The sequence below is a fragment of the Salmo salar genome, chromosome ssa16 (assembly GCF_905237065.1).
Source record: "Salmo salar chromosome ssa16, Ssal_v3.1, whole genome shotgun sequence".
NCBI classification, from domain to species: domain Eukaryota; kingdom Metazoa; phylum Chordata; class Actinopteri; order Salmoniformes; family Salmonidae; genus Salmo; species Salmo salar.
In genome coordinates this window covers 56986886-57008990 of record NC_059457.1, presented here as the reverse complement: position 1 = coordinate 57008990, position 22105 = coordinate 56986886, and the positions used below count along the sequence as shown (strand labels likewise).

Genomic DNA, 22105 nt, shown 5'->3' with positions numbered 1-22105 from the left:
TTTTTTGCATTGTTGTTTATACTTATATATTTTTGATATATACAAGGTGGAATCCCACGTGGCAAGGGCTACAGTCCATTACGGATTACAAAGGAAGACCCAGCTGTGATCTACCTAACGTTACCTCTCTACCAGACAAACTCAATCAATTCTATGCACACTTTGACAAAAACAACACCAAGCTGTGCACGAGGGCCCCCGCTGACACAGAGGACTGGGTGATCTCGCTCCCCGAGGCAGACATGAGTAAGGCTTTTAATCTGGTCAACAGTTGCAGGGCCGGGAAGGTATTCCAAGGGCGTATTCTCAGAGCATGCGCAGAACTCTCTCTGTTCTAACTCAGGAGGAAACATGATAACAACTCTCTCTGTTTGGTTCTTCTGGGTGGCAGAAAGACAGAGAACATGCAGGATGTTTCACACATAGTGTTACTTGCAGGGTACAACAAGTGCAGTGATGAAATAAATTGGTAGATGGGTCGAGATTCACAATGTAGCAGGGCTCAGTAGAACTTTTACACACACTGTGTGCCTGCGTGTGTGTAACTCACGATGTAGCAGGACTCGCACTAGGCCTTCTTCTCCACGGCGTAGAAGGGTTTGTGTCTGTACACTGTGTGTGTGTGTGTGTGTGTGTGTGTGTGTGTGTGTGTGTGTGTGTGTGTGTGTGTGTGTGTGTGTGTGTGTGTTGTGTACAGATGGGCTGAGACTCACGATGTAGCAGGGCTCGCAGTAGGCCTTCTTCTCCACGGCGTAGAAGGGTTTGTGTCTGTACACTGTGTGTGTGTGTGTGTGTGTGTGTGTGTGTGTGTGTGTGTGTGTGTGTGTGTGTGTGTGTGTGTGTGTTGTGTACAGATGGGCTGAGACTCACGATGTAGCAGGGCTCGCAGTAGGCCTTCTTCTCCACGGCGTAGAAGGGTTTACCGCGCAGCCTGCCACTGCAGGTCATGCAGATGAAGCAGTCCACGTGGAAGACTTGGTCCATGGCAGTACAGCCGGTACCCTCACCCACCACATTATCCCCACAGCTGGCACACCGCCCTGGGGTAGAGGAAGAGAGGAGGTGGGAAGTTAGACTGGTTCATCCACAGGTCTGACTGTCTGGTCTTATTGCTACACGTGTTACAGTACATAGTTTTTGAGCAGAAAGAGACTTGGTTTTGAGCAGAAAGAGACTTGGTTTTGAGAAGAAAGAGACTTGGTTTTGAGCTGAAAGAGACTTGGTTTTGAGCAGAAAGAGACTTGGTTTTGAGCAGAAAGAGACTTGGTTTTGAGTTGAAAGAGACTTGGTTTTTGAGCAGAAAGAGACTTGGTTTTGAGCAGAAAGAGACTTGGTTTTGAGCAGAAAGAGACTTGGTTTTGAGCAGAAAGAGACTTGGTTTTGAGCAGAAAAAGACTCGGTTTTGAGCAGAAAGAGACTCGGTTTTGAGCAGAAAGAGACTCGGTTTTGAGCAGAAAGGGTCTTGGTTTTGAGCAGAAAGAGACTTGGTTTTGAGCAGAAAAATACTTGGTTTTGAGCAGAAAGAGACTTGGTTTTGAGCTGAAAGAGACTCGGTTTTGAGCTGAAAGAGACTCGGTTTTGAGCAGATAAAGACACTACAGTGAATGATAGTGAATGTATAGAAGTGCCCTCCACAGAGAAAGTGTTTCCATATCGTGACTCGAGAGAGACAATCATAAACCATATTATGTTCTAACTTTCCTTACGAACCAGTTACTTTCTGATCACTAGCTAACGTCCTTAATCAAAGGGCCTTCAGATGCCTCATATAAGATGACAGACTTCAGAACACTTCAACAGAGACCGGAGCAGATATATTGGGTCTGCAGAAACTCATACCAGTCCCCCACTACTCTCAAAGTAATAAGCTTTATCAATGATAAAGAGAAAAATCATGAAAGACAACTCTTGTCTTCTATGTCTTATGATCCTGGTATCAACCCCTTGATTAGAACAGATCAGATCTAACAGATCGACTACAACTATTGATCTGTAATCAAGTGTGTGATGAAGTAAGGCTTTTCTACCAAAGTCAAAAAGGAACCGGACACCGAGAACGCTTCATATCCATGGCCTGATAGCATCTCAAGGGAATATCTCGAGTTGTTCGTTTATGTCAGCGGTTGAAAGGACCAAAGTGATCGGAGGGTCGACATCTGAAGACATAGGAGGTCTTGGCTGGATATTTTTTGCCGCTGGAGACGACGCTGGGGGAGCATAATTTTCTAGCTGTTTCAGATGGGTACGGTAGCGTTGTCTATTGCTATCACTAATGTTATTGACCATCCTGTTATAGTTTCAACGGACAAACCGTAGATCTGTACTTTAAAAAAAATGGGAGAAAGAAAATACCGATGTATAATTTGAGTCAAATGAAATGAAGTGTAACACTCCCTTTATACACTAAATCCTCATGTTCATGGATAAGGATGGGATTAATTGGGGACACTTAATTTTTTAGAACCTCTACATCACATAAGAGTGACAGCATCGATTAGAAAAAAAGTCAAACAGTCTTATAATGTTTTAATGATAAAGAGACTAAAAACTTCAGAGTCTTGTCTTGTCTTTGTGTTTTGAGGGCAAAGTAGTGAGCTGATATTAATGCTTTAGAAAGAGCTAGATTGCATTTTTTTGTAGGACAGGGCATTTGGATAAATTTAATTGACTTGAAGATATCTTTAATTGAGTTTAAGATGTCTCCAACTCAATGTGACGTTTATCTTTGACTCAATTAATAACACTAGCAATTTAATTAGCGATATCTTGCAATAATGGGTTTTAGAAAATATATCTTACAATGTTTTCTTTTTTACACACATCTAAAGACAGATATAATCTTTGCGGCAAAGAAAGAAGACAAAAGACAGTGTGATATTGTGTTGAATAAATGTAAGTTTAGTTTCTGTAGTAACTTTTTTGTTTTTGCTTTGTCTACGTCTGATTTGGTGTTGACTGACTGTTTGACTGACTGATTAACTGACTGACTGACTGCTTGGCTGTAAATTTGACTGTCTGATTGACTGTCTGACGGTTTGATTGTCTGTTTGTCTGACTGTGACTGTCTGATTGACTGTCTGACTGACTGACTGACTGACTGTCTGACTGACTGTTTGACTGACTGTTTGTCTGTTTGACTGTCTGTCTGACTGGTCTGTTTGACTGTCTGACTGACTGCCTGTTTGACTGTCTGACTGACTGCCTGTTTGACTGTCTGACTGACTGACTGACTGTTTGACTGTCTGATTGACTGTCTGACTGTTTTTACTGACTGACTGACTGTTTGACTGTCTGATTAACTGTGACTGTTTTTACTGTCTGATTGACTGTCTGACTGTTTTTACTGACTGACTGACTGACTGTTTGACTGTCTGATTAACTGTGACTGTTTTTACTGACTGATTGACTGTCTGACTGATTGACTGATTGACTGTCTGACTGACTGACTGTTTGACTGTCTGTCTGACTGACTGTTTGACTGTCTGACTGTCTTTACTGTCTGATTGACTGTCTGTCTGTTCTAAATGGTGGATCTGAAGCGTGGTACAGACACACAGAGTGGAGATATGGGAAACGGGGATATCAGACATTGTGTCTATATAACTAACCAGGGGGATATAACAGAATCAGACACTAGCATGTAGTCTAGGATGTAGTCTGGGATGTAGTCTCTAGCATGTAGTCTAGGATGTAGTCTCTAGCATGTAGTCTAGGATGTAGTCTAGGATGTAGTCTAGCATGTAGTCTAGGATGTAGTCTAGGATGTAGTCTAGCATGTAGTCTAGGATGTAGTCTGGGATGTAGTCTGGGATGTAGTCTGGGATGTAGTCTCTAGGATGTAGTCTCAAGCATGTAGTCTAGGATGTAGTCTAGGATGTAGTCTCTAGCATGTAGTCTAGCATGTAGTCTAGCATGTAGTCTAGCATGTAGTCTAGGATGTAGTCTAGCATGTAGTCTCTAGCATGTAGTCTCTAGCATGTAGTCTAGGATGTAGTCTCTAGCATGTAGTCTCTAGCATGTAGTCTCTAGCATGTAGTCTCTAGCATGTAGTCTCTAGCATGTAGTCTAGGATGTAGTCTCTAGCATGTAGTCTCTAGCATGTAGTCTAGGATGTAGTCTCTAGCATGTAGTCTCTAGCATGTAGTCTAGGATGTAGTCTCTAGCATGTAGTCTAGGATGTAGTCTCTAGCATGTAGTCTCTAGCATGTAGTCTAGGATGTAGTTTAGGATGTAGTCTAGGATGTAGTCTCTAGCATGTAGTCTAGGATGTAGTCTCTAGCATGTAGTCTAGGATGTAGTCTCTAGCATGTAGTCTCTAGCATGTAGTCTAGGATGTAGTCTCTAGCATGTAGTCTAGGGTGTAGTCTAGGATGTAGTCTGGGATGTAGTCTATAGCATGTAGTCTAGGATGTAGTCTCTAGCATGTAGTCTAGCATGTAGTCTCTAGCATGTAGTCTAGGATGTAGTCTCTAGCATGTAGTCTAGGATGTAGTCTGGGATGTAGTCTCTAGCATGTAGTCTCTAGCATATAGTCTGGGATGTAGTCTAGGATGTAGTCTCTAGCATATAGTCTCTAGCATGTAGTCTAGGATGTAGTCTCTAGCATGTAGTCTAGGATGTAGTCTGGGATGTAGTCTCTAGCATGTAGTCTCTAGCATGTAGTCTAGGATGTAGTCTGGGATGTAGTCTCTAGCATGTAGTCTGGGATGTAGTCTCTAGCATGTAGTCTAGGATGTAGTCTAGCATGTAGTCTCTAGCATGTAGTCTAGGATGAAGTCTCTAGCATGTAGTCTAGGATGTAGTCTAGCATGTAGTCTGGGATGTAGTCTAGCATGTAGTCTAGCATGTCGTCTAGGATGTAGTCTGGGATGTAGTCTCTAGCATGTAGTCTAGGGCGTAGTCTCTAGCATGTAGTCTCTAGCATGTAGTCTAAGATGTAGTCTGGGATGTAGTCTCTAGCATGTAGTCTCTAGCATGTAGTCTGGGATGTAGTCTAGGATGTAGTCTAGCATGTAGTCTAGGATGTAGTCTAAGATGTAGTCTGGGATGTAGTCTGGGATGTAGTCTCTAGCATGTAGTCTAGGATGTAGTCTCTAGCATGTAGTCTAGGGTGTAGTCTCTAGCATGTAGTCTGGGATGTAGTCTCTAGCATGTAGTCTAGGATGTAGTCTAGGATGTAGTCTGGGATGTAGTCTGGGATGTAGTCTAGGATGTAGTCTCTAGCATGTAGTCTCTAGCATGTAGTCTGGGATGTAGTCTAGCATGTAGTCTCTAGCATGTAGTCTAGCATGTAGTCTCTAGCATGTAGTCTAGGATGTAGTCTAGCATGTAGTCTCTAGCATGTAGTCTCTAGCATGTAGTCTCTAGCATGTAGTCTAGGATGTAGTCTCTAGCATGTAGTCTAGGATGTAGTCTCTAGCATGTAGTTTAGGATGTAGTCTAGCATGTAGTCTAGCATGTAGTCTCTAGCATGTAGTCTAGGATGTAGTCTCTAGCATGTAGTCTAGGATGTAGTCTAGGATGTAGTCTAGGATGTAGTCTCTAGCATGTAGTCTGGGATGTAGTCTAGGATGTAGTCTCTAGCATGTAGTCTAGGGTGTAGTCTAGGATGTAGTCTCTAGCATGTAGTCTAGGATGTAGTCTCTCGCATGTAGTCTCGCATGTAGTCTGGGATGTAGTCTCTAGCATGTAGTCTAGCATGTAGTCTAGGATGTAGTCTAGGATGTAGTCTAGGATGTAGTCTCTAGCATGTAGTCTCTAGTATGTAGTCTAGGATGTAGTCTAGCATGTAGTCTCTAGCATGTAGTCTCTAGCATGTAGTCTAGGATGTAGTCTAGCATGTAGTCTCTAGCATGTAGTCTAGGATGTAGTCTCTAGCATGTAGTCTAGGATGTAGTCTAGGATGTAGTCTAGGATGTAGTCTAGGATGTAGTCTCTAGCATGTAGTCTGGGATGTAGTCTAGGATGTAGTCTCTAGCATGTAGTCTAGGGTGTAGTCTAGGATGTAGTCTCTAGCATGTAGTCTAGGATGTAGTCTCTCGCATGTAGTCTCGCATGTAGTCTGGGATGTAGTCTCTAGCATGTAGTCTAGCATGTAGTCTAGGATGTAGTCTAGGATGTAGTCTAGGATGTAGTCTCTAGCATGTAGTCTCTAGTATGTAGTCTAGGATGTAGTCTAGCATGTAGTCTCTAGCATGTAGTCTCTAGCATGTAGTCTAGGATGTAGTCTAGCATGTAGTCTCTAGCATGTAGTCTGGGATGTAGTCTTGGATGTAGTCTAGCATGTAGTCTCTAGCATGTAGTCTAGGATGTAGTCTGGGTAAGCAGACCCACGAGCCACTGTGGCCCCTTATGAGTTCTGGTTCTTTTTGGCCCCGCCCCTGCTCTCGGATATCAGAGGACGTTCACAACTCTCTAAACTATTGTTATAAATCCTACAACACCCTTTAAACTAACAGACCCAGCAATCTGATTTCATCTGGTTCCACCAGCCTTCAATCTGCACCTCACTTACTGAGACACACACACACACACACACAATTACAGAGGCTGTGTTACCTACTGTACACTGTGAGAACGGCACGGGAGAGAGATTAAACAGACTAGCGATGGCGCGTCTCGGGGGGGGGGATGTGTGGGTGTCAATGGAATCACAGGCTGGTAATCACTTCAGAGAGCCAGAGGGGAGGAGAGAGAGGGGGGGGATGAGAGAAAGAAAGAGAGGGGAGAGAGAGAGAGAGAGAAAGAGAGAGACTGTTATAGTCTTCAGATCACAGGCCATCCCACAGGGCTCCCCTTTAAACAGCCAACGTGTCCCACAGGGCCTCCCCTTTAAACAGCCAACGTGTCCCACAGGGCCTCCCCTTTAAACAGCCAACGTGTCCCACAGGGCTCCCCTTTAAACAGCCAACGCGTCCCACAGGACCTCCCCTTTAAACAGCCAACGTGTCCCACAGGGCCTCCCTTTAAACAGCCAACGTGTCCCACAGGGCCTCCCCTTTAAACAGCCAACGTGTCCCACAGGGCCTCCCCTTTAAACAGCCAACGTGTCCCACAGGACCTCCCCTTTAAACAGCCAACGTGTCCCACAGGGCTCCCACTCTAAACAGCCAGGCAGGGCCTCCCCTTTAAACAGCCAACGCGTCCCACAGGGCCTCCCCTTTAAACAGCCAGGCAGGGCCTCCCCTTTAAACAGCCAACGCGTCCCACAGGGCCTCCCCTTTAAACAGCCAACGTGTCCCACAGGACCTCCCCTTTAAACAGCCAACGTGTCCCACAGGGCCTCCCCTTTAAACAGCCAACGCGTCCCACAGGACCTCCCCTTTAAACAGCCAACGTGTCCCACAGGGCCTCCCCTTTAAACAGCCAACGTGTCCCACAGGGCCTCCCCTTTAAACAGCCAACGTGTCCCACAGGGCCTCCCCTTTAAACAGCCAACGTGTCCCACAGGGCCTCCCCTTTAAACAGCCAACGTGTCCCACAGGGCTCCCCTTTAAACAGCCAACGTGTCCCACAGGGCTCCCCTTTAAACAGCCAACGCGTCCCACAGGACCTCCCCTTTAAACAGCCAACGTGTCCCACAGGGCCTCCCTTTAAACAGCCAACGTGTCCCACAGGGCCTCCCCTTTAAACAGCCAACGTGTCCCACAGGGCCTCCCCTTTAAACAGCCAACGTGTCCCACAGGACCTCCCCTTTAAACAGCCAACGTGTCCCACAGGGCCTCCCCTTTAAACAGCCAACGTGTCCCACAGGGCTCCCCTTTAAACAGCCAACGTGTCCCACAGGGCCTCCCCTTTAAACAGCCAGAAGGAAACCTTACGGAAATCCTTTTCCTTTTGGTGGCTGGTGATCGCTAGGTCCCTGAGGAGCTATTTCTCTGTGTGTGTGTGTGAGTGAGTTATTTGTGTGTGTGTGTGAGAGAGTTATTTGTGTGTGTGTGTGTGTGTGTGTAAGTGTGTGCTGTGCACAGTTATATACACATACACTGAGTGTACAAAACATTAGGAACAAACGTCTTGATATTGAGTTGAACTCCCCTTTTCCCCTCAGAACAGCCTCAATTCATCGGGCATGGACTCTACAAGATGCTGGTCCATGTTGACTCCAATGCTTCCCCACAGTTGTGTCAAGTTGGCTGGATGTCCTTTGGGTGGTGGACCATTCTTGATACACACACAGGAAACTGTTGAGCGTGAAAAACTCGTTGCAGTTCTTGGCACAAACCAGTGCGCCTGGCACCTACTATCATACCCCGTTCAAAGGCACTTAAATATTTTGTCTTGCCAATTCGCCCTCTGAATGACACACATACACAATCCATGTCTCAATTGTCTCAAGGCTTAAAAGTCCTTCTTTAACTATGTCTCCTCCTCCTTCATCAACACTGATTGAAGTGGATTTAACGAGTGACATCAATAAGGGATCATAGCTTTCACCTGGATTCACCTGAGCTGTGTTCGAACACCCATACTGACATACTGTATGCTACATACTTAATGAGTATATACAGTTAAAGTCAGAAGTTTACATACACTTAGGTTGGAGTCATTAAAACTCGTTTTTCAACTACTCCACACACGTCTTGTTATCAAACTATAGTTTTGGCAAGTTGGTTAGGACATCTACTTTGTACTTGACACAAGTAATATTTGTATTTACAGACAGATAATTTCACTTATAATTCACTGTATCACAATTCCAGTGGGTCAGAAGTTTACATACACTAAGTTGACTGTGTCTTTTAAACAGCTGGGAAAAGTCCAGAAAATGATGTCATGGCTTTAGAAGCTTCTGATAGGCTAACTGACATCATTTGAGTCAATTAGAGGTGTACCTGTGGATGGTTTTCAAGGCCTACCTTCTAACTCAGTGCCTCTTTGCTTGACATCATGCGAAAATCTAAAGACATCAGCCAAGACCTCAGAAAAACAATTGTAGACCTCCACAAGTCTGGTTCATCCTTGGGAGCAATTTCCAAACGCCTGAAGGTACCACGTTCATCTGGACAAACAATAGTACCCAAGTATAAACACCATGGGACCACGCAGCCATCATATCGCTCAGGAAGGAGACGCGTTCTGTCTCCTAGAGATGAACGTACTTTGGTGCGAAAAGTGCACATCAATCCCAGAACATCAGCAAAGGACCTTGTGAAGATGCTGGAGGAAACAGGTACAAAAGTATCTATATCCACAGTAAAACGAGTCCTATATCAACATAACCTGAAAGGCTGCTCAGCAAGGAAGAAGCCACTGCTCCAAAACCAGCATAAAAAAGCCAGACTATGGGGACAAAGATCGTACTTTTTGGAGAAATGTCCTCTGGTCTGATGAAACAAAATGAGAACTGTTTGGCCATAATGACCATCGTTATGTTCGGAGGAAAAAGGGGGAGGCTTGCAAGCCGAAGAACACAATCCCAACCGTGAAGCACGGGGGTGGCAGCATCATGTTGTGGGTGTGCTTAGCTGCAGGAGGGACTGCAGGTAGGAAAATTATGTGGATATATTGAAGCAACATCTCAAGACATCAGTCAGGAAGTTAAAACTTGGTCGCAAATGGGTCTTCCAAATGGACAATGACCCCAATCATACTTCCAAAGTTGTGGCAAAATGGCTTAAGGACAACAAAGTCAAGGTATTGAAGTGGCCATCACAAAGCCCTGACCTCAGTCCCATAGAAGATTTGTGGGCAAAACTGAAAAAGTGTGTGCGAGCAAGGAGGTCTACAAACCTGACTCAGTTACACCAGCTCTGTCAGGAGGAATGGGCCAAAATTCACCCAACTTATTGTGGGAAGCTTGTGGAAGGCTACCCAAAATGTTTGACCCAAGTTAAACAATTTAAAGGCAATGCTACCAAATACTTATTGAGTGTATGTAAACTTCTGACCCACTGGGAATGTGATGAAAGAAATAAAAGCTGAAATAAATCATTCTCTCTACTATTATTCTGACATTTCACATTCTTAAAATAAAGTGGTGATCCTAACTGACCTAAGACAGGGAATTTAAACTTGGATTAAATGTCAGGAATTGTTAAAAACTGAATTTAAATGTATTTGGCTGAGGTGTATGTAAACTTCTGACTTCAACTGTATACACCCGTTCTGAAAGGCCCCAGAGTCTATAACACCACCAAGCAAGCGGCACCATGAAGACCAAGGAGCTCTCCAAACAGCTCAGGGACAAAGTTGTGGAGAAGTGCAGATCAGGGTTGGGTTATAAAAAAATATCTGAAACTTTAAACATCCCACAGAGCACCATTAAATCCATTATTAAAAAATGGAAAGAATATGGCACCACAACAAACCTGCCAAGAGACTGTAGACTACTTTATCACTGACCTCAACCCAGAGTCTCTCAGAGCGTTCACAGACAGCCCACTGACACCCCCAATCAGATCACAGCAAAATCACAGTCTACTTGAACAGAGCAATGCTCAATCATGAGGCATCAAAGTCATAGGAACTGAATTATTTTAAGAAATGAGAAGAGAAGACCTTTTGCCCACAAAAAGGAGGTGGAAACTTGAGGTGCACTTCCTAACCTCCTGCCAAATGTATGACCATATTAGAGACACATATTTCCCTCAGATTACACAGATCCACAAAGAGTTTGAAAACAAATCCAGTTTTGATAAACTCCCATATCTACTGGGTGAAATACCACAGTGTTCCATCACACCCACCAAAACTCACAGACCAGGCAAGGAGGGCACTAATCAGAGAGGCAACAAAGAGACCAAAGATAACCCTGAAGGAGCTGCAAAGCTCCACAGCGGAGATTGGAGTATCTGTCCATAGGACCACTTTAAGCCGTACACTCCACAGAGCTGGGCTTTACGGAAGAGTGGCCAGGAAAAAGCCATTGATTAAAGAAAAAAATAAGCAAACACGTTTGGTGTTCACCAAAAGGCAATGTGGGAGACTCCCCAAACATATGGAAGAAGGTACTCTGATCAGATGAGACTAAAATTGAGCTTTTTGGCCATCAAGCAAAAAAAAATTGGAAAAATGCCAAGGAGGCTGAATACTTTCGCAAGACACTGTACTATTTAATGAAGCTGCCAGTTGAGGACTTGTGAGGCGTCTGTTTCTCAAACTAGACACTCTAATATACTTGTCCTCTTGCTCAGTTGTGCACCGGGGCCTCCCACTCCTCTTTCTATTCTGGTTAGAGACAGTTTGCACTGTTCATTAATTCATATGCATCGTATGTAAAATATAAACATATTCCACAAGTATTTACACTTTGTTGTGTAAAAGTTTATGACAATCATGTTGACAATAAATATAGCTTGAGGCCTTGTAAGTTGATGATCCTCCAGTTTCACAGGATAAAGCAGGCGTAAAACAATCCTATGAAATGCTTAAACAAGTCACATAATAAGTTGCATGGACTCGCTCTGTGTGCAATAGTAGTTTTTAAAATGATTTTTTTGAATGACTACTTCATCTCTGTACCCCACACATACAATTATCTGTAAGGTCCCTCAGTCCAGCAGTGAATTTCAAACACAGATTTAACCACAAAGACCAGAGAGGTTTTCCTCGCAAAGAAGAGCACCTATTGTTACATATTGAACATTCCAAAATGTACTTCCTGTTTACAACAGGGCACTAAACTGCAAAAAAATGTTACACAGAAATGAACTTTATGCCCTGAATACAAAGCTGGGACCGAGAGACTGAAAAACAGCTTCTATCTCAAGGCATCAGACTGTTAAACAGCCATCACTAACTCAGAGAGGCTGCTGCCTACATTGAGACCCAATCACTGGCCACTTTAATAAATGGATCACTAGTCACTTTAAACAATCTCACTTTAAATAATGTTCACATATCTTACATTACTCATATCACATGTATATACTGTATTTTATACCATCTATTGCACCTTGCCTATGCCGTTCGGCCATCGCTCATCCATATATTTATATGTACATATTCTCATTCACCCCTTTAGATTTGTGTGTATTGGGTAGTTGTTGGGGAATTGTTAGATTACTTGTTAGATATTACATCACTGTCGCAACTAGAAGCACAAGCATTTCGCTACACTCTCATTAACATCTGCAAACCATGTGTATGTGACCAATAACATCTGCTAACCATGTGTATGGACCAATAACATCTGCTAACCATGTTTATGGACCAATAACATCTGCTAACCATGTGTATGGACCAATAACATCTGCTAACCATGTGTATGGACCAATAACATCTGCTAACCATGTTTATGGACCAATAACATCTGCTAACCATGTGTATGGACCAATAACATCTGCTAACCATGTGTATGGACCAATAACATCTGCTAACCATGTGTATGGACCAATAACATTGTTTTGATTTATGTTTGGAGCAAATCCAATGCAACACATTACTGAATACCAATATTCCACATGTTCAAGCATAGTGGTGGCTGCATCATGTTATGGGTATGGCTGTAAGTATAGGAAAAATGGAGTTGCTTACCAAGACGACATGAATGTTCCTGTTTCACCCTGATCTGTTTCACCTGTCTTGTTCTTGTCCCCCCCCACCAGGTGTCTCACCCTGTTTCACCTGTCTTGTTCTTGTCCCCCCCCCACCAGGTGTCTCACCCTGTTTCACCTGTCTTGTTCTTGTCCCCCCCCCCCCCACCAGGTGTCTCACCCTGTTTCACCTGTCTTGGTCTTGTCCCCCCCCACCAGGTGTCTCACCCTGTTTCACCTGTCTTGTTCTTGTCTCCCCCCCCACCAGGTGTCTCACCCTGTTTCACCTGTCTTGTTCTTGTCTCCCCCCCCACCAGGTGTCTCACCCTGTTTCACCTGTCTTGTTCTTGTCTCCCCCCCCACCAGGTGTCTCACCCTGTTTCACCTGTCTTGTTCTTGTCTCCCCCCCACCAGGTGTATCACCCTGTTTCACCTGTCTTGTTCTTGTCTCCCCCCCACCAGGTGTATCACCCTGTTTCACCTGTCTTGTTCTTGTCTCCCCCCCACCAGGTGTCTCACCCTGTTTCACCTGTCTTGTTCTTGTCCCCCCCCACCAGGTGTATCACCCTGTTTCACCTGTCTTGTTCTTGTCCCCCCCCCACCAGGTGTCTCACCCTGTTTCACCTGTCTTGTTCTTGTCCCCCCCCCACCAGGTGTCTCACCCTGTTTCACCTGTCTTGTTCTTGTCCCCCCCCCACCAGGTGTCTCACCCTGTTTCACCTGTCTTGTTCTTGTCCCCCCCCCCACCAGGTGTCTCACCCTGTTTCACCTGTCTTGTTCTTGTCTCCCCCCCACCAGGTGTCTCACCCTGTTTCACCTGTCTTGTTCTTGTCTCCCCCCCCACCAGGTGTCTCCTATTTTCCCCATTACCCCCTGTGTATTTATACCTGTGTTTTCTGTTTGTCTGTTACCAGTTCGTCTTGTTTTGTCAGGTCTTACCAGTGTGTTACCAGTTCTCAAGTTTTTTTGTTTTATAGTCTTCCCGGTTTTGACCTTTATGCCTGTCCTGACCCTGGGCCCGCCTGCCGTTCTGTCCCTGATTTTCCTAATTAGTTTTAACTCAAATCGGCTTGAAAATGTATGTCTGTCAATGTTAACCAACTTGACAGAGCTTGAAGAATTTAGAAAATAATAATGTGCAAATATTTCAAAAATCCAGGTGTGAAAAGCTCTTAGAGACTTACCCAGAAAGATAATCTCTACCAAAGGTGATTCTAATAGTATTGACTCAGGGGTGTGAATACTTATATAAATGAGATATTTCTGTATATCATTTTCAATAAAATTGCAAACATTTCTAAAAACATGTTTTCACTTAGTCATTATGGGGTATTGTGTGTAGATGGGTGAAAATGTTTTATATATTTCATCCATTTTGAATTCAGGCTGTAACACAACAAAATGTAGAATAAGTCAAGGGGTATGAATACTTTCTGAAAGCACTGTATATGAGGTGTAAGTAGTGAGTAGTATTAAAAATAAAAAACAGATATACCTTATCTACATAAGTATTCAGACCCTTTGCTATGAGACTTCGAAACTTTCGATTGATCACCCTTTCGATTGGCGTCCACCTGTGGTAAATTCAATAGATTGGACATGATTTGGAAAGGCACACACCTGTCTATATCTCTGCGGAAGCACAGTTCCCGCTCAGCCCAGTCAAAACTGTTCGCTGCTCTGGCACCCCAATGGTGGAACAAGCTCCCTCACGACGCCAGGACAGCGGAGTCAATCACCACCTTCCGGAGACACCTGAAACCCCACCTCTTTAAGGAATACCTAGGATAGGATAAAGTAATCCTTCTAACCCCCCCCTTAAAAGATTTAGATGCACTATTGTAAAGTGGTTGTTCCACTGGATATCATAAGGTGAATGCACCAATTTGTAAGTCGCTTTGTAAGTCGCTCTGGATAAGAGCGTCTGCTAAATGACGTAAATGTAAAAAATGTATATAAAATCCCACAGTTGACAGCATTGAAGGTCCCCAAGAACACAGTGACCTCCATCATTCTTAAATGGAAGAAGTTTGGCAACAGCAAGACTCCTCCTAGAGCTGGCTGCCTAGCAATCGGGGGAGAAGGGCCTTGGTCAGGGAGGTGACCAAGAACCCGATGGTCACTCTGACAGAGCTCCAGAGTTCCTCTGTGGAGATGGGAAAACTTTCCAGAAGGACAACCATCTCTGCAACACTCCGCCAATAAAGCCTTTATGGTAGAGTGGCCAGACGGAAGCCACTCCTCAGTAAAAGGCACATGACAGCCCGCTTGGAGTTTGCCAAAAAGCACTTAAAGGACTCATGGTGGTGGCAGCATCATGCTGTGGGGATGTTTTTCAGCAGCAGGGACTGGGAGACTAGTCAGGGTTGAGGGAAAGATGAACGGAGCAAAGTACAGAGAGATCCTTGATGAAAACCTGCTCCAGAGCGCTCAGGACCTCTGAATGTCCTTGAGTGGCCCAGCCAAAGCCCGGACTTGAACCCGATCAAACATCTCTGGAGAGACCTGAAAATAGCTGTGCAGCGACACTCCCCATCCAACCTGACAGAACTTGAGAGGATCTGCAGAGAATAATGGGAGAAACTCCCCAAATACAGGTGTGCCAAGCTTGTAGTGTCATACCCAAGAAGACTTGAATCTGTAATCGCTGCCAAATGTGCTTCAACAAAGTACTGAGTAAAGGGTCTGAATACTGATGTAAATGTGATGTTTCAGTTTTTTGTTTTTTTATATACAATTGCAAAAATGTCTAAAAACCTGTTTTTGGTTTGTCATTATGGGGTATTGTGATGTCATTATGGGGTATTGTGATGTCATTATGGGGTATTGTGATGTCATTATGGGGTATTGCGATGTCATTATGGGGTATTGTGATGTCATTATGGGGTATTGTGATGTCATTATGGGGTATTGTGATGTCATTATGGGGTATTGCGATGTCATTATGGGGTATTGTGATGTCATTATGGGGTATTGTGATGTCATTATGGGGTATTGTGATGTCATTATGGGGTATTGTGATGTCATTATGGGGTATTGTGTATATTGATGAGGGGGGGAAAAAAAAGATTTAATCCATTTTAGAATAAGGCGGTAACGTAACAAAATGTGGAAAAAGTCAAGGGGTCTGAAAACTTTCCGAAAGCAGCGTATGAGTCTCAGACCCGATGCTCCAATACCGCTTACCAGGCTGGAGTCCACTACATGTATCTGGTAGGAGAGGGGGGAGGCTGGAGTCTAATACATGTATCTGGTAGGAGAGGGGGAGGCTGGAGTCTAATACATGTATCTGGTAGGAGAGGGGGAGGCTGGAGTCTAATACATGTATCTGGTAGGAGAGGGGGGAGGCTGGAGTCTAATACATGTATCTGGTAGGAGAGGGGGGAGGCTGGAGTCTAATACAAGTCTCTGGATCTGTCACTCCCAAAGCAAGGTTCTAGTAGGTATCTGTTAATGTAACATTTTGATCGTGACACCCTATTCCCTACTCAGTGCACTACTCCTGACCAGGGCCCATAGAGTTCATGCATCCTATGCGTGTTTGAAAGTGACTCCAAGTGCCCCAAAGCACAAGGTTTCCTGCCACGTCCTGCCATCTCCCCTGGACATCCCTGACATTTCTCAGAGAAGAGGAGAGAGGGAAGAAAGGATGAGAGGAGAGGAGAGAGGAGGAGAGAAGGGGAGGAGAGAAGGAGGAGAGGAGGAGAGAGAAGAGAGGAGATGAGGAGTAGAGGAAGGAGAGGGGAGGAGATGAGGGAGAGAGGGAGGAGAGAGGGAGGAGATGAGGAGAGAGGAAGGAGAGGGAGGAGAAAGGGAGGAGAGAGGGAGGAGAGAGGGAGGAGATGAGGAGAGAGGGAGGAGAGAGGGAGGAGATGAGGAGAGAGGGAGGAGATGAGGAGAGAGGGAGGAGAGAGGGAGGAGAGGAGGAGAGAGGGAGGAGGTGAGGAGAGAGGGAGGAGATGAGGAGAGAGGGAGGAGGGGGAGGAGAGAGGGAGGAGATGAGGAGAGAGGGAGGAGAGAGGGAGGAGATGAGGAGAGAGGGAGGAGAGAGGGAGGAAATGAGGAGAGAGGGAGGAGAGATAGGGAGGAGAGGAGGAGAGAGGGAGGAGATGAGGAGAGAGGGAGGAGAGAGGGAGGAGAGAGGGAGTAGAGAGGGAGTAGAGGAGGAGAGAGGGAGTAGAGAGGGAGTAGATGAGGAGAGAGGGAGGAAAGGGAGTAGAGAGGGAGGGGAGAGGGAGGAGATGAGGAGAGAGGGAGGAGAGAGGGAGGAGAGGGAGGAGAGAGGGAGGAGATGATGAGAGAGGGAGGAGATGAGGAGAGAGGGAGTAGAGAGGGAGGAGAGAGGGAGGAAGAGAGGAGAGAGGGAGGAAGAGAGGAGAGAGGGAGGAAAGAGGGAGGAAGAGAGGAGAGAGGGAGGAGATGGAGGACATGCATCGCCCCACTCACTCTGTCAGGGTTACATAATCATCACTAAAATAGGCCTAAACATACATGCTCTTATGTAAATACAAAACCTTTTAATCACACTTAAACACACACACACACACACACACACACACACACACACACACACACACACACACACACACACACACACACACACACACACACACACACTTTTAATCATGCCTTGCATAAGGAGTCAGCAGGAATATACAAAAAATAGGTCATGGCCTCCTGGAAGACAGTATCTAGACTGTTCAGACAGACAGTATTTATACCAGACTGTTCAGACAGACAGTATCCAGACAGACAGTGTGTAGACTGTTCAGACAGACAGTGTGTAGACTGTTCAGACAGACAGTGTGTAGACTGTTCAGACAGACAGTGTGTAGACTGTTCAGACAGACAGTGTGTAGACTGTTCTGACAGACAGTGTGTAGACTGTTCAGACAGACAGTATCCAGACTGTTCAGACAGACAGTGTGTAGACTGTTCAGACAGACAGTGTGTAGACTGTTCAGACAGACAGTATGACTATGCAATAAATAAATAACGCATTCACTTCTCTCCTAGACGAAAGTGTGAGTTCTGTTGCACTAAATTAGGTAGCCTAGTGGTTAGAGCGTTGGACTAGTAACCAGCAGGTAGCCTAGTGGTTAGAGCGTTGGACTAGTATCCAGCAGGTAGCCTAGTGGTTAGAGCGTTGGACTAGTAACCAGCAGGTAGCCTAGTGGTTAGAGCTTGGACGGAGGGCAGGTAGCCTAGTGGTTAGAGCGTTGGACTAGTATCCAGCAGGTAGCCTAGTGGTTAGAGCGTTGGACTAGTAACCAGCAGGTAGCCTAGTGGTTAGAGCGTTGGACTAGTAACCAGCAGGTAGCCTAGTGGTTAGAGTGGAGGGGAGGCAGGTAGCCTAGTGGTTAGAGCGTTGGACTAGTAACCAGCAGGTAGCCTAGTGGTTAGAGCGTTGGACTAGTAACCAGCAGGTAGCCTAGTGGTTAGAGCGTTGGACTAGTAACCAGCAGGTAGCCTAGTGGTTAGAGCGTTGGACTAGTAACCAGCAGGTAGCCTAGTGGTTAGAGCGTTGGACTAGTAACCAGCAGGTAGCCTAGTGGTTAGAGCGTTGGACTAGTAACCAGCAGGTAGCCTAGTGGTTAGAGCGTTGGACTAGTAACCAGCAGGTAGCCTAGTGGTTAGAGCGTTGGACTAGTAACCAGCAGGTAGCCTAGTGGTTAGAGCGTTGGACTAGTAACCAGCAGGTAGCCTAGTGGTTAGAGCGTTGGACTAGTAACCAGCAGGTAGCCTGGTGGTTAGAGCGTTGGACTAGTAACCAGCAGGTAGCCTGGTGGTTAGAGCGTTGGACTAGTAACCAGCAGGTAGCCTAGTGGTTAGAGCGTTGGACTAGTAACCAGCAGGTAGCCTAGTGGTTAGAGCGTTGGACTAGTAACCAGCAGGTAGCCTAGTGGTTAGAGCGTTGGACTAGTAACCAGCAGGTAGCCTAGTGGTTAGAGCGTTGGACTTGTAACCAGCAGGTAGCCTTGTGGTTAGAGCGTTGGACTAGTAACCGAAAGGTTGCAAGATCAAATCCCCGAGAAGACAATTTAAAAAACTGTCGTTCTGCCCCTGAACAAGCCAGTTAACCCACTGTTCCCCGGTAGGCTGTCAATGAACATAAGAATTTGTTCTTTAACAGACTTGCCTAGTTAAATAAAGGTTAAAAAAACTAAAGCAAGCATAGAGGTCTATAGAGACAGCTCTTCACAGCATACTAAAGCAAGCATAGAGGTCTATAGAGACAGCTCTTCACAGCATACTAAAGCAAGCATAGAGGTCTATAGAGACAGCTCTTCACAGCATACTAAAGCAAGCATAGAGGTCTATAGAGACAGCTCTTTACAGCATACTAAAGCAAGCATAGAGGTCTATAGAGACAGCTCTTCACAGCATACTAAAGCAAGCATAGAGGTCTATAGAGACAGCTCTTCACAGCATACTAAAGCAAGCATAGAGATCTATAGAGACAGCTCTTCACAGCATACTAAAGCAAGCATAGAGGTCTATAGAGACAGCTCTTCACAGCATACTAAAGCAAGCATAGAGATATATAGAGACAGCTCTTCACAGCATACTAAAGCAAGCATAGAGGTCTATAGAGACAGCTCTTCACAGCATACTAAAGCAAGCATAGAGGTCTATAGAGACAGCTCTTCACAGCATACTAAAGCAAGCATAGAGATATATAGAGACAGCTCTTCACAGCATACTAAAGCAAGCATAGAGGTCTATAGAGACAGCTCTTCACAGCATACTTCTGACTTTGTAGATTTCATGCAGATTATTGTGATGTTTGGATATTTGCAGACTATTGTGATGTTCAGAGAGTTTGCAGACATGGAAATGCAACAAGAAATGCATTATTCATCCTCAATATATACCTTTTTTTGTTCGGTATATATTTGTTAGTATTTAATTGTTTTCTGGACAGTGATAGCCAGAATGAAGAGGGATACATTTACAGAGGGGAAGGGCTGACACGAGCTTCACCAGGGAGTCTGGGGGGGCTAACCACTACACCAGACCCTGGGACATATCCTCAATATGTCCTACTGAAGTACCGGAAGGCCCTCCTCTGCCTCTGCCACTAAAGCAAACAATGACAGGGGAACAGGTGCTGCCTTAAATGACAGGGGAACAGGTGCTGCTTAAATGACAGGGGAACAGGTGCTGCCTTAAATGACAGGAGAACAGGTGCTGTATTAAATGACAGGGGAACAGGTGCTGCTTAAATGACAGGGGAACAGGTGCTGTATTAAATGACAGGGGAACAGGTGCTGTATTAAATGACAGGGGAACAGGTGCTGCCTTAAATGACAGGGGAACAGGTGCTGCCTTAAATGACAGGAGAACAGGTGCTGCCTTAAATGACAGGGGAACAGGTGCTGTATTAAATGACAGGGGAACAGGTGCTGTATTAAATGACAGGGGAACAGGTGCTGCCTTAAATGATAGGGGAACAGGTGCTGCCTTAAATGACAGGGGAACACGTGCTGTATTAAATGACAGGGGAACAGGTGCTGCCTTAAATGACAGGGGAACAGGTGCTGCCTTAAATGACAGGGGAACAGGTGCTGTATTAAATGACAGGGGAACAGGTGCTGCCTTAAATGATAGGGGAACAGGTGCTGCCTTAAATGACAGGGGAACAGGTGCTGTATTAAATGACAGGGGAACAGGTGCTGCCTTAAATGACAGGGGAACAGGTGCTGCCTTAAATGACAGGGGAACAGGTGCTGTATTAAATGACAGGGGAACAGGTGCTGCCTTAAATGATAGGGGAACAGGTGCTGTATTAAATGACAGGGGAACAGGTGCTGCCTTAAATGATAGGGGAACAGGTGCTGCCTTAAATGACAGGGGAACAGGTGCTGCCTTAAATGACAGGGGAACAGGTGCTTCCTTAAATGACAGGGGAACAGGTGCTGCCTTAAATGACAGGAGAACAGGTGCTGCCTTAAATGACAGGGGAACAGGTGCTGCCTTAAATGACAGGGGAACAGGTGCTGCCTTAAATGACAGGGGAACCGGTGCTGCCTTAAATGACAGGAGAACAGGTGCTGCCTTAAATGACAGGAGAACAGGTGCTGCCTTAAATGACAGGGGAATAGGTGCTGCCTTAAATGACAGGAGAACAGGTGCTGCCTTAAATGACAGGGGAACAGGTGCTGCCTTAAATCCTAATAGAATCCAAAGGTGGTGGAGATGAGACACTCTTCTACATTTAAAAACAATTTTACTATGAAACAATTAAAAACACTGTCTAAAGCAAAAGAGAGGCATATAAGAGCTGTAGTCTTCTGCATGGTGTCTCCTGAAAATCATATTGTATTATACACTGATATCAGACAAACATTGAACTGTGTTTGACAACGCCTTCACATCAATCATTTGGAACAAACTGCCTGCCGAGTAACTAAGAAGGAAATTTTTTTTAAACGTTTTTTTAACACGATGCTTCAAACAGGTCTCTGAATAACACAGGACAGCAATCAAACCAACACCGTCTTCTATCCCTAAACGAGATGATCCCAAATACTTTCAAACTTTTTTTTATACAAATTATTTTAGCCGGGGATAGCTGCATAAAGGAGGCATGAAAGACGAAGCAATGGAAGGAACCAGTTTTAAAATCTCTACTTCAAATACTTATTCTATAACCAATGCAATAGGAACTGGGAGGGAGGGGGGGAGGGGGGGAGGGAGAGAGGGAGAGAGAGAGAGAGAGAGAGAGAGAGAGAGAGAGAGAGAGAGAGAGAGAGAGAGAGAGAGGAGGGGTTCATTTACATTTGACACTCTCTCGCCTTTTATTCCAAACCTCAGTGTCTATGTAAGGAAGACTGAAGAGAGGGGAAAGAATCTTTAAAAAAGAGAAGCCCGTTCCCAGCGAGCAGGGGGGAGGTTTAGAATGGTTAGACAATTTAATTGGATAAAAGGAAAAGATTAAAGGGTCCCTGAGTCTGTCATAAATAATTGATTTCTAATGTATTTGTAGTGACAGGGAGAGAGAGGCTGTTGTTTGGGGATATGGATGCTGAGTGGCATTCTCTCTCCTCTCTTTCTCTCTCTCTCCTCTCTTTCTCTCTCTCTCTCTCTCCTCTCTTTCTCTCTCTCTCCTCTCTTTCTCTCCTCTCTCTTCTCTCTCTCTCTTCTCTCTCTCTCTCTCCTCTCTTTCTCTCTCTCCTCTCTTCTCTCTCTCCTCCTCTCTCTCTTCCTCTCTCTCTCTCTCTCTCTCTCTCTCCTCTCTCTCTCTCTCTCTCTCTCTCTCCTCTCTTTCTCTCTCTCTCCTCTCTTCCCTCTCTCTCTCTCTCCTCTCTTTCTCTCTCTCTCCTCTCTTTCTCTCCTCTCTTTCTCTCTCTCTTCCTCTCTCTCTTCCTCTCTTTCTCTCTCTCTCCTCTCTTCTCTCTCTCCTCTCTTTCTCTCTCTCTCCTCTCTTTCTCTCTCTCTCTTCTCTCTTCTCTCCATCTTCTTTGTTAGCTTTTATAGAAGCATCATGAAAGGCACACTTGCGGCTCAATTTGATCTCACATCGGCGGAAATCAAACAACATCATGTGTGTAAAAAGTGAATGAGGAACTTCTCTGTAGGAGACCAAACTTTACACACTGTGTTGAATATCAATCACACACACACAC

General features: G+C 45.0%; 1 protein-coding gene across 4 annotated transcripts in view; it reads right to left on the bottom strand.

The window, feature by feature from the left end:
- The window catches only part of lpp (LIM domain containing preferred translocation partner in lipoma), a 519001-nt gene that overhangs the window by 73714 nt on the left and 423182 nt on the right, over nucleotides 1-22105 (bottom strand). For all 4 annotated transcript variants that reach the window (XM_045697474.1, XM_045697472.1, XM_045697476.1 and 1 more), the window contains one exon: nucleotides 871-1040. In XM_045697474.1, coding sequence (XP_045553430.1) covers nucleotides 871-1040 — 170 coding nt within the window. The remainder of the gene's footprint in view (nucleotides 1-870; nucleotides 1041-22105) is intronic.